The sequence below is a fragment of the Apteryx rowi genome, unplaced genomic scaffold (genome assembly GCF_003343035.1).
Source record: "Apteryx rowi isolate R43461 unplaced genomic scaffold, aptRow1 scaffold_229, whole genome shotgun sequence".
In the NCBI taxonomy this organism is placed as follows: domain Eukaryota; kingdom Metazoa; phylum Chordata; class Aves; order Apterygiformes; family Apterygidae; genus Apteryx; species Apteryx rowi.
This window is the reverse complement of record NW_020448630.1, coordinates 1,295,322-1,306,519: the sequence shown is the minus strand read 5'-3', so window position 1 is coordinate 1,306,519 and position 11,198 is coordinate 1,295,322. Positions and strand designations below refer to the sequence as shown.

Here is an 11,198-nt window from a genome sequence, read left to right as displayed (position 1 = left end):
CTTAGCCTGCAAGGGTGCATGCAAGGTTAGCACACAAGAAGGGACATGACTGGAACGGGTGTAGAAAAAGACTACGAGGATGAAGAGGGAGAAAAAGGTTGCTGTGTAGAAGGGTTATTTGCCTTGTTCAACCTGGAAAACGAAGACTGAGCAACGGGGCATGCCCGCACGCTGGGAAAGCGCTGCGCCTGCGGAAAGCCTCCGAGGCGGAAAGCACGACCGCCGCCAAGGCGGTGAGCACAGCCGGGCCACACGGGTGGCGAGGAGCGGGCAGGCACAGGGACGCGACGCCCATTTCAGACTCCGGGAGGCGCTTCCCGCCCGGAGGGGGGCTCCTCCATGTCGCCGCTCCTCCTTTCCGCCCCCTCGCCCGCCAAAACCCTGCCGCTGCCCGCCCGCTCTCGCAGTCCTGCACCTCGCCCCCCGCACCCCGGCCCCGGGCTCCTCCATAGCCGAGCTTCACCCCCTTCCCCAGGGCCCCGCACACCGCCACCCGCCGCGGCGCCCCGACCTTCCCTCCCCCCGCCCCGGGTCCTTGCTCATGTCGGACCGTTAACKGTCGCGCAGGCTCCCGCCGTCTGCTGGCGGAGAGGCAGGGCCGGCTCGGCTCGGCTCGGCCCCGCCCTCCCCGCCGCGGCCGTTGGAGCCGTTTCCCGGCCCCGCTGGAGGGAGGGAGGGGGCATCGGCCGCCCTCTAAGGTGGCGGTGCTGGGCTCACGTGGTGTGCGCTGAGGCCAGGGGGGGAAACGGAGTTTACTGAAGACATGGCGGCGGTAGAGGCGATGGAGGAGGGCGAGAGAACAGAGGAAGAAGAAGAGGAAGAAGAGGTGGAGGTTAGTCGGCGCCGACACCGACACCGACACCCGTAGGCGCCCCCGGGCCGCCCCCTCCCCTCCCCTGGGGCAGCGTTAGGCGAAGGGACGCGGCATGGCCGGTCCTGCCCTTCTCGGGGCGTGTCCCGCGCGTGGGCGGTGGCCGCGGCCCCGCTCCCCCGCCGGGTCGCGCTGCGGGGCTCGCGTTTCTTCCCTTTGCCCGCAGCTTGGAGAAGGGCCGGCGAGACGGGCCGGGCGCATGAGGGGAGCCAGGCAGAGGGACCCCCGGGTCTGGTGCTGGAGTTGCGCACAGAGCAAGCGTCTCCCTGAGCCTCGAGTGCCCTCCTGGCCGCTGGGTTTTTCCACCTCCTCAGGGATCATGATTCGGAAGTCGGGTCGTCACGGGTGTTTCACTTAAAGGCTGTTGGAAAGTAGTGCTGTCAGAAAGCATGCGTCCAATTTCAGTTGTGTGCTACCCCTGCAACATCCAAAAACACAGATAACGTTTTGCTAGCCCTTACGTGATGAATCTGGCTGTTACACTTATAATATTATGTTGTGTATTTTCATGGTTACTTAGATGGTGATCTTTGAAAACTTTTCATGTCTTTGGGAAAAAAAGGTTTTCAAGCATCGGTGTGTATGTGCTTTCCTTGCCCAAAATGAAGAGTTACAGAAAGGAATTGACTTCAAGGCAATGTGTTGTAAACAGTTAAAAGTAACCATTAAAAATAACATTTTGCTAAACTTACTTTCTTGCTATGGTATCTTATGTAGGTAAATGTTAAAGCTTTGGAAAATATGTTTTGAAATATGTAACTGATGTAATTCATAAATCATATACCCATACTGGCCCTAGTTCTTCAGGGGTGCAAAATAAACTCCCTTGTAGCTAAGAAGAAAAGGCCATGAAATTCAGGTGTGAAACAGCTGTTTGATGAAGTAGWGGACCACTACATTTCTCTGGGTATTGCAGGTATCATCACTGTCATCTTCTGTAGTCAAAATATAGAGTAAGTCAGATTTGGGAGTCTGACTTATTTTGGGAGTATTTTGAAGATCTGGCTTTTTGAATGCTTCCCCCTCCACCCCCCACCCCCCCATTAGCTCAAATACATAAATCACAGATATATGTTGTAAACTTATTTTGTAGGAGCAGCTGGTCATGGTGGAACTATCAGGAATTATTGATTCAGACTTCTTAGAAAAATGTGAAAACAAATGCAAGATTTTGGTGAGTGATTACAGCACAATAGGAAGGGGGTAAGTCAGTATACATGTGAACAAGGAAGAATTTTAGGAGCTGTTTCCAAATTCCTTGAAGTTGATGAAATTTAGATCAAATCTCTGGTATGGAATTATGTGCCTGTCTTGGCAATAAACTGGCTGCAGATTATTGGGCTATGTCAGAAATGGCATGTGGTCTCTGAATATAGTATTAGGCAAATGTATGCAAAAAAAAATTGTCTGTAAGCTAGAACCATTATTATCTCTGATATTAAGCTCCTAATTTAAAAATGTTAAATTTAACAATTTTTTAAAATTCAAATTTGGTAAGTCCATTTCTTGAAGTAAGTTGGACACTGCTGGCAGACAAAGCCCATATCTTTTTAAATTTTTCTGTATTTACTATGCTTTTTTGCAGATACTGCCTGGCAAGCTGCAATGTTGTGGATATAAATCTGGTCTTAAGCATTTTGTAAACACTTTTGGACATTACGTTGTTTGCTTCGCTACAAAGTTATTGCAAGAATCAGGCTTAGCTATCCTGTGCCTTTTATTTTGAGTTGTTTAGTTAGTTTCTTTGTATGGGACAAATCTATTTGCTAGTCAAAAAAAAAAACAACTCAGATTGAGAGCTGTGTAGAGAGTACAAGTATAATCAATATGCAAATACTTTGTGAAATTGGACGTTTGATAGGCTGTCAGCTACAAAGATGGAGGAGAGTGTCTCTGAGTATGCCATTAATCAGAATGTATATGAGGTAGTAAAGTCAGTTCCGAAAATCTCAATTGGAGAGACATGATGCTTTTTTAAGGCAGTTTGTTTCCTGAGTGTAACCCAAGTCACTTGAAATGTGTTATGCAGATGATTCTGCAGTAATTGAACTGTTGCATATTTTTGAATAGTGTTAATATGATTCTTTTAAATTTTGTGCCTTGGGATTCTGTTGTAAYGTTGCTAGAAAAACTTCTAGGTATTTATACTACATCCTATTCATACCCAAATATGCCTGCTCTCCTCCACGCTAACCAGCCCTTGAGATTTTTCGTCTTGCGTCATGGAAAACTGTTGTTAAAACCCCAGTAAAAGATTCTGTCTTGTGTTACTTTGCTTATCAAATGTTCTGTGATGCTGGTCATAGAAGGGGAAGATGGTCTTCATTTCTGCATAGTCCAAAGTGCAATGCCAATTTAACCAAAGAAATAAACAGTTTTGAATATTAAAAACCTTACTTCTGCATACTTCTAAAATTTTGGGATTTTTGTGAATTTCCTGTAGTAAAAAAATCATGTTCTACGTATTAGCTTAATGCTACTGATACTCTCAACTTCCACAGCAGAAAGAGAATCCCAAGGCTTAAATCTTACTGATCTTAAAAATGCTTCTATTTGTTAAAAATACTAGTGAAAATTGCACAAATTTGTTGTAAACTGTGTAATGCTCTTTGGGTGTTTAGATTTATCACATAGTCCCTCATCTTGAAAACTTTTAGCATATGCTTATGTTCATAACCTGAATAATGTTGATGTTTATAATATACTATTTAAAGACATTTTACCTTAATATATTCTGTTCAGACATACATTTTTAGCAAAATGTAGTTTTTAGATATGTTTATATTAAAATATATAATGAGAACATGACCTGTATATTTGAAAGGGCTCAGTGCCAGCAGAACTCATGAGGCCCTACTGCAGAGAAAGGGAATGAGCTGATAGAAATGCTGCCATGTTGCCCCACTCCCTGTTTAAAAAAAACCTAAATAACAGCAATTTCCAACACTTTCACAATGCAGGTGCACAGTAATGAGAGAAGCTTCTGACACTGGAGTGGATTCTGTAATGCTTTTTGCTGGACTTCTCCTACCCTCTGTCTTTTCCAAAAGTCTCTCAGTTTATGGAACTTGTATTAGGTGGAGCTTAAAAAATAACTTCTTTTTTCATGCAAATAGATATACTTTTTGTTTGTTGATTTACAACTATTAGAACTATTACTATTACAACTATTTTTTTTTAGAGGCAATAAGAGCTGGTTGCAGTTTGATCTAAACTTCTTCGGTCCTCTGTATACTGATTTTTTTTTTTCCCTTCTTCCTCCTTTCTCTTCATACTAGAACTTATCTATACCAGTTCAGCATTGCTGGTTTTGTTGTAGTAGTGGAACAGTATCAGTAGGCACGCTCTTTAAACTTATTATACTTAAAGTAACGTGTGTAATGATGACTGAAAAATCATCATGAAAATAATTTTGTTTTCAGTTTTACAGTAGTGATTCTACAGTAAGATTCGCTAATCCCTTTCTAACAGCTGCTACCACTGCTTAACCAAGCCTCCCATAAAAACAAAGAAAACTTTTCTTTTTCTCCAGATGTTCAAAAGACCTCAGTGTCAATTGTAATGACTAAAGATACTTAGTAATGTTCCTAAAATGTAATAAAAGTATTAATTTGATTGTTTCCGTTCCTCTTCTTTCAGGGGTCTGCTGGCTACCTGTAAAATCATAGCCTTCGCAAAACTTTCATCTGCTTGTATAAATCTTGTTTTAGAAATGTCGTTTACTTCATATGAAGCTGACAGTTTGAGGAAAATTTTACAATCTGGAATAGCTTATTTTTCTCTAGTACCAAAAGAAACTTTTTATTTTTCATTAACAGTGTGATGGAATACTTACTTTGCTGTTGTTAACTTATGTTGCATTTTGGGGCCTTTTTTTTTTTCCCTTCACTGTACTCATCTTTTCAAGGAATTGATGTATGATGATTTAATCTGGATTCTGTTGTTTCTATCTTCTCTGGTCCAATATCAAGAAGCTTGCCTTGACTGATAGAGACCTGACATATGTGCAATTTTGTCTCCCCTTTTGTAGGGAATAGAGACAGAGAGGCCCATTTTACAAGTGGACAGATATGTCTTTGCTGGAGAATATGAAGGTAGGAAAAATGACATGGATGTTATCTCTCCTTTTTCACATGACCAAAATAACTTTCTTAACATTAGTTAATTTCACTGCAATTGGAGAACTCTGGGCTTTGAAATGCTGAACTTCAGGCAATGTTTGTGTAACACCATGTAGAGCAGCACCAGTCTGGGTTCAGTGCTAAATTAGCCGTCTGTCCACATTACTTACTGGCAAGGATGCCTGAAAGCTGGCTCTGGGCTGTACCAGCTGGTATTTCTGAGGGAAAAATGTGGGACATAGTAAGTGCTTACTCCAGGGCATTACTGTGACCTGTGTAAGCAGGATTGACATATTCTGCATTCTATAGCTCTCCCATTTGCCTTGTGGTGGTAAAATTGGGAAGAAAATGATCTGGAATACTTCCTTGTAGGGACTTGCAGACAATGACCCTGATAATCCTGTTTCTGAGTTGGTAAGGTAGCTACCAAATGCTGGCTCTTCAGAAAGGACCAGAAATTCGAATATTCCCATAAGTACCCAGTGAATGCAGTACCTATATCTGATAGAAATTAGTCTCTAAGACTCTCTTACTTTGTTTTCCATAGATACCTTGGGAACCTGTCTGGTTTTTGAAGAAAATGCAGAACATGGTAATTAACATAATTTGATCTCCTGTTTGTTGTGGTAGCCTGTGAGGTTCAAAATCAATTATCATCTTGTTTCAGTTGGTGTTGGAATTCACTATAATGATTAGACTTTGGGAATTGTTTTTTCCTCCTTTCTTCATTGTAGATGCAGAAGGCAACCAAAAGCTACAGTTGAAATACAAGTGTCATACAATGAAGAAATTGAATATGACACGGACACTTTTGACAGAGAAGAAGGAAGGCGAAGAGAATGTCGGTTAGTGCCTCCCTTCTTACATAGAGACATTGATATGCATGGGAACATAATCCATTGATAGATTATGCTAGGAGTGTTCAAGTGTGTGAGTCAAGAGTGTGCAGAAAATTAGAAGGTGAACTGTCTTCTTTGGGGAACAAATGTACACCTAAAAAAACAAACAAGCAAGCAAAAAGACATCTCAGATCCAGTCTAGAGCTTCCTCCTGCCTGCTAGTGGCCTGGCAGTGCCTGGTAGCTGAAAGTGGCTAGCAGGAGGTGCCTACAGAAGAGTGTAAGAACAGGACAAACATATACTGATACTCCCTGGTGTATTTTTCTGTCATCTAAAAGTTTTGGGACCGGTTCTGAAGTTAGAGGTGATATCTTTGTGTGTAATTGTTCTTCATTGATTTTTACTTCCATTAATTTGCCTAATGGCTTTTTGAGTCTATGTAATTGTTTAAAATCTGTAATATCCTTGGTAAGAAGTTCCACGTTTTATATACTATAACTGAATTGTTCTTACTGAATTAAAGGTAACTGTAATTGAGTTTAACTTACTTGCAAAGATATACCTGTCAGACCATATATTTTGATTTTTGTTCTGTAGGCAGAACTCAGTGCTTGTACATTTGCTTTATTTCCATGGTATTTCTTTAAATAGAAGTCAGTACTTTTTCATATTCAGATACAAAGTATCCCACTACATACAGTAATATTCTTTTATCAATGTCCTATTGCTTTTGGTTGCTTCTTTCTCTCAAGTCAGTGGTACTGCTTCATATTTTAAGAATATGTAGCCATTTTACATTAAACGAGGGTGTACTCAGATGGAATTTGCTCATATAAGATAAAATGTGAAATGTCATCTAGAACTGTAATCGCAAGTCAGCATCTTATCAATACCATGCACCATTTTTCCTCTCCGTATAATTAAGTATTAGACTAGATTAGATAGTATAACAAAAAATATTAATTTTAAAGTGTAATAGACTAGAAAATGGGCTGCTTAATATAAAGGCCAATTCTTTTTCCAGGGAGCAATGATACTTGCTCAAAAACAGTTTTTCTGTCACTTGACAGAAACTTAATACTGTGCGTACGGAGTAACCAGAGCATCTGGTGACTTGACAATATGTACCTCCTAAAGATCTGTTTAAATGGACAGGGGAATTCCAGTTCCATTTGGAGTCTGTTGGATACATGTTCTAAGAGCTTGATATGCTTGAGTTCAGGAGATGGCACAAATTCTTACAGTATCTCTGATGTCATTCCCTATCCCATTACCAGATGTACTAAGATTTAGGTGAACAAATATTGTATTCTTTTCACTGCATCTTCTCAGCATTTTGAATGATACATAAGTTATTTTGAGAGTTTTCCAGGATAGTGTCTGACACCTAAATACAATAGAACTGTCATACTGGATCAGACCGAAGGTATTTTAACCCTGTATTGTGTTTCTGACTATGGCCAGTAGTAGATGCTTGCAGGGAAAGGTATAAGGAGGAAGGCATATACATAAGTGATTCTTTTGTTTGGATATCCTTCCAGTGTTCAGCAGTCAGCAGTTCATGAATATTCTGAGCAAGAGTTTTCATCTGGACAACTATGTCTATAGTCCATAAAGGCTCTATCCTCTTCATTTGTCCATTCACTTTTTGAATCTGTTTATACTTTTGACTTCCATCACTTTTTATGGCAGTTAGCTTTCAAATCACAGTTCTATCATATGGAAAAAAAGTCAGGGGTTCTTGATTGATTTGATTTTTTTGTGGGGGGAGGGGTTGTCTTTTCCCATGTAGAGCTAACTTCTCTTTTCTAGTTTTACTGCATGGGTTGAGCAGGACACAGTACTCGTGACATGAGTATAGCATGTTTTATATCTCAGGATAATGATGTTACTGCTTTTCATTACTTTCCTAATAGATCCTTAACATTTTTATCTCCCTTGTGACTGCTCTTTAGGCACTGAGCTATTGACTTCAGGGAACCACAAACAGTGACTCCAGTATCTTTTTTTCTTGAATGACAGCAAATAGAAACCTGTTGCTGTGTAATATAGAGTAGAGTTGATTTGGCCTATGCATATTGTTGTTAATTTATCAACAGGGAAGTTTCTCTGCCATTTTAAACTGATCTTTCCTAATCAAATATCTTTCTGTGACTCCTAGCCCTATTTTTCAAGGAAAATGAATAGTGTCAACCCCATGGTGAGCCATTTGATGCCTGAGCACAAAAATTAGTATTGGACTTAATTCTTGAAAGACTGCTTTCCAGCTTAAGTGCTTCTTTTCTTTAAATTTTGGTCTGGCTCAGCCTTAAGGAACAGTGAACTTAAGAAAAATTTGCTGTTAACTCTACCTGCTTTTGTCACTAATATCTATTTTTCTTCTTTGTGTCAGATGGTGTGGAGTGGTTACAGATCAAGGACAGAGATTTCTCYTACAGCAGGCCTAATATGATTTGTAGCTTTCTGCGTGAAAAGGAAGATTCTGAGGAGTCGGCTCAGGCCCAGGACAAATTGACTGAAGAGTCAGAGGGAGAGGTGAGCGACAGAGGAAATTCTGACATGAATTGTGATGTGGAGAAGGAGCACAGCTTGGAAATGGATGCCTCTGTTCCTCTGCCTGACAGCCCTGCTTCTGGAACAGAGGATTTTCCTTCTAGAAGTGTTGCCTTAGATGATGGCCCACCATGATGTCAGCTCTGATACTTTCAAGATTTCTTTGTGGAGTTAATGGACCAATTTTAAAGGTCTTGACCTGATTTCCAATTTGTCTGAGCAATTGGTAGTGGAAAAACTGACTTTGTATTCTTGCACATTGTCCTTATGTCTGGATCATGGTGGGTTTTTTTTAACGTATCTGTTTTTTAAAAATGCAAATTGGAAATATATGTATCTCTACCTCAGAACTGAAGAGGAGGAAGCAGTTGCATAATAAGGAACTACCTTGGGAAAAACTTTGTATTGTACARTCTGGGACATCTTGTAATGGGCCGGGGGAATAAAGTTCCGACGCTTTCAGGTATAGTTTCACCTGGTGTCATATTAGTCACATACTATGTCTGTTCTTGCACCACATTTATTGAAAGAAAAATTCAAATAAGTCTAACTTTTTAATTATCTGTTTGGTAAGATTGTTACTCATCAAATCAGATGACTTAGTTTGGGTTTTCTGTAGCATCTTTCTTCCCCTTCCTTGACTGTTTGATCTTAGAATCATTTAGGTGGGAAGGGACCTCAGGCAGTCTCTAGGTCTGCTTCTTGCTCAGAGCAAGGTCAACACTGAATTCAGACCAGGTTGCTCAGGGCTTTGTCCAGTTGGATCTGTCAGCAACTGAAATCTGCATCTTAATGACGCATATGTCCCTCTTCTCCTCCCCTCCCCCTGCCCACCTCCCTGTTTTCTATTTACTATAATGTGTGAAAGTCTCGCTTTTTTCCTCAATAATTTCCTGGCTCTGATCTCCTCTAGCTTTTTGTTTGTTTGGTTAGTTTTGTTTTGTTTTTATGCCTAAGGTCCTGTAACTATGGATCAGTGGTTTCCACACTGATTCTCATGACTATGTCATGGTCCCCACCTAGTCTGTGCATTGATATTACATAGTACATTGTTTATATTGCCATTATATTAATTTTCATATAGAAGTTTAATACATGGTAGTCATGAGAATTTTTTTTAAAAAACTTTTTTTTTTTTTAACATAAAATGATTTCTTCCTGACCCTTCTTCCCTTCCCCCTTTAATTGCAACACTGACTATGATGATGGAAATGCATACTTAATTCCAGTATAATTATTTAATACTTTAATTAGTAAAGGTCACAGGAGGCATCACCAGCATTGTACATTGGACAGGATCAGAAAAGATAAGTCATTAAAATGGTACATCAGTTTCAAAACATCAATCCCCCTATTCCATTTTTCTATGTAGAAACAACTGATCACTGGGGGCAGGGAGGGAGTAAGGTGAGGAAGAAGAGGGAGGGTGTTCTGGATGCCCTCCAGCCTGGGTATGGATCTTCCATGGAAGTGTTTGCAGTTGTATCTTCTGCTGCTGAGAGCAGAGGTGCTTCCGCAGATTTACTGTCAACATGGCAGCGTAGCAACTCCCTCTTATGTTTTGTTACTGATTACAAAATCTATCACCCTGTGTGTATATATATATTTTTACTACATACAGGGAGTATTCTACCAGAACTGGTTTCTGACCTTTTTGCAGCCTTTTCTTTCAGTTGTATRTAGCTGTTTCTTTGTTCTAGTTTATCTGAGAAATCAGCATTTGATCTCTTTAAACATTTTTTGTACATTATAAACTATGAGCATCTTCATAATAATGTTTGAAGATTAAGCATTCTAAATAACATTCAAAAACTTTTGTTTTTGTTAATATTAACCCTGTTGCAGTCATACTTGCTTTTTACCCAAGTTTTCAGCCTTCCTTCCAGAAAGCAGGTGCTATGAATCCATCACTGCTGACAGCAAATTCTACAGCTTTACTGATTTCACCAAAAAAAAAAAAAAGCTCAAGTTGGTTTTTTCAAGTATAGTTAAAGGRTTTTTTTAGGTTTAGAATAAAAAGGGTACAGCATAAGAATGGTAGCTGGATACAGAACTACTGCAATAATCGCCCTTGTCTGATTGTTTTATATTGTTCGTGTCCATGTCTGTAGATGTGCATGTAGGCCATCACAAAGACTACTTGCTGTCGGTGGTATTAAGTGCTACATACATTGTGACAATTATCAGTGTATATGGCATTAAGACTACTAATAAAACAGTGTCCATTTCCAGTGTTAGTACTTAAATATAAGATCCAAAAAAAAAAAAGCCTTGGGGAAAGATTCAGAGAAAACTGGACTTAAACACTGAGAATCCGTTTAGCTTACAGGAAGGTTAAGAGATGCTTGCATCATGAGTTAGATACAGGTGAATAGGGATTTTTCTGCTATAACTCTTTGGATTTTATGTATTTTGGGTTTCCTGTACCTTCAGTTTTTCAAACTACTATTTGCAGTGCAAATGCAGTATAACCATTTGAACAACTTACTGAAGGCCTGCAGCCTTTGAACTAGCCTGAAGCCTTTTAGAGCGGGACTAGGTATCAGTTTAAAAGTGATGCTGACAAACGTTAGGCATTTCAGGCAGAAATAAATCCCTTGCGTTTGGTCCGTGTTCCCTGATCGTAACAGGTCCACTGGGCTTTCCAAATGAGTGAATTTGGGGAGAACTTGGGCTTGAAATTGCGTGCTTTAAACGCCCCACAGCTCGGGGCGCCGCGGCGGCACCACCGAGCCCCGCCCCGGCCCGCCCGCGCATGCTCGCCACCGCCGGCGCCGCCTGGCGGGCGTGACGTCAGGGGAGGCGCTTCCAGCC

General features: G+C 40.7%; 1 protein-coding gene across 2 annotated transcripts; it reads left to right on the top strand.

Moving 5' to 3' along the window:
• The first annotated feature begins 654 nt into the window (after positions 1–654).
• GTF3C6 (general transcription factor IIIC subunit 6) lies at positions 655–8,858 on the top strand. Of its 2 annotated transcripts, none has more exons than XM_026065522.1 (6): positions 655–832; positions 1,965–2,045; positions 4,902–4,965; positions 5,540–5,584; positions 5,727–5,837; positions 8,224–8,858. In XM_026065522.1, the coding sequence occupies exons 1-6, from the start codon at positions 764–766 to the stop codon at positions 8,517–8,519; spliced, it is 666 nt and encodes a 221-aa protein (XP_025921307.1). In that variant the 5' UTR covers positions 655–763; the 3' UTR covers positions 8,520–8,858. The 2 variants fall into 2 exon arrangements, with proteins under 2 accessions (XP_025921307.1, XP_025921308.1); XM_026065523.1 differs by lacking the exon at positions 655–832 and adding an exon at positions 1,062–1,787.
• Positions 8,859–11,198: the final 2,340 nt, after the last annotated feature.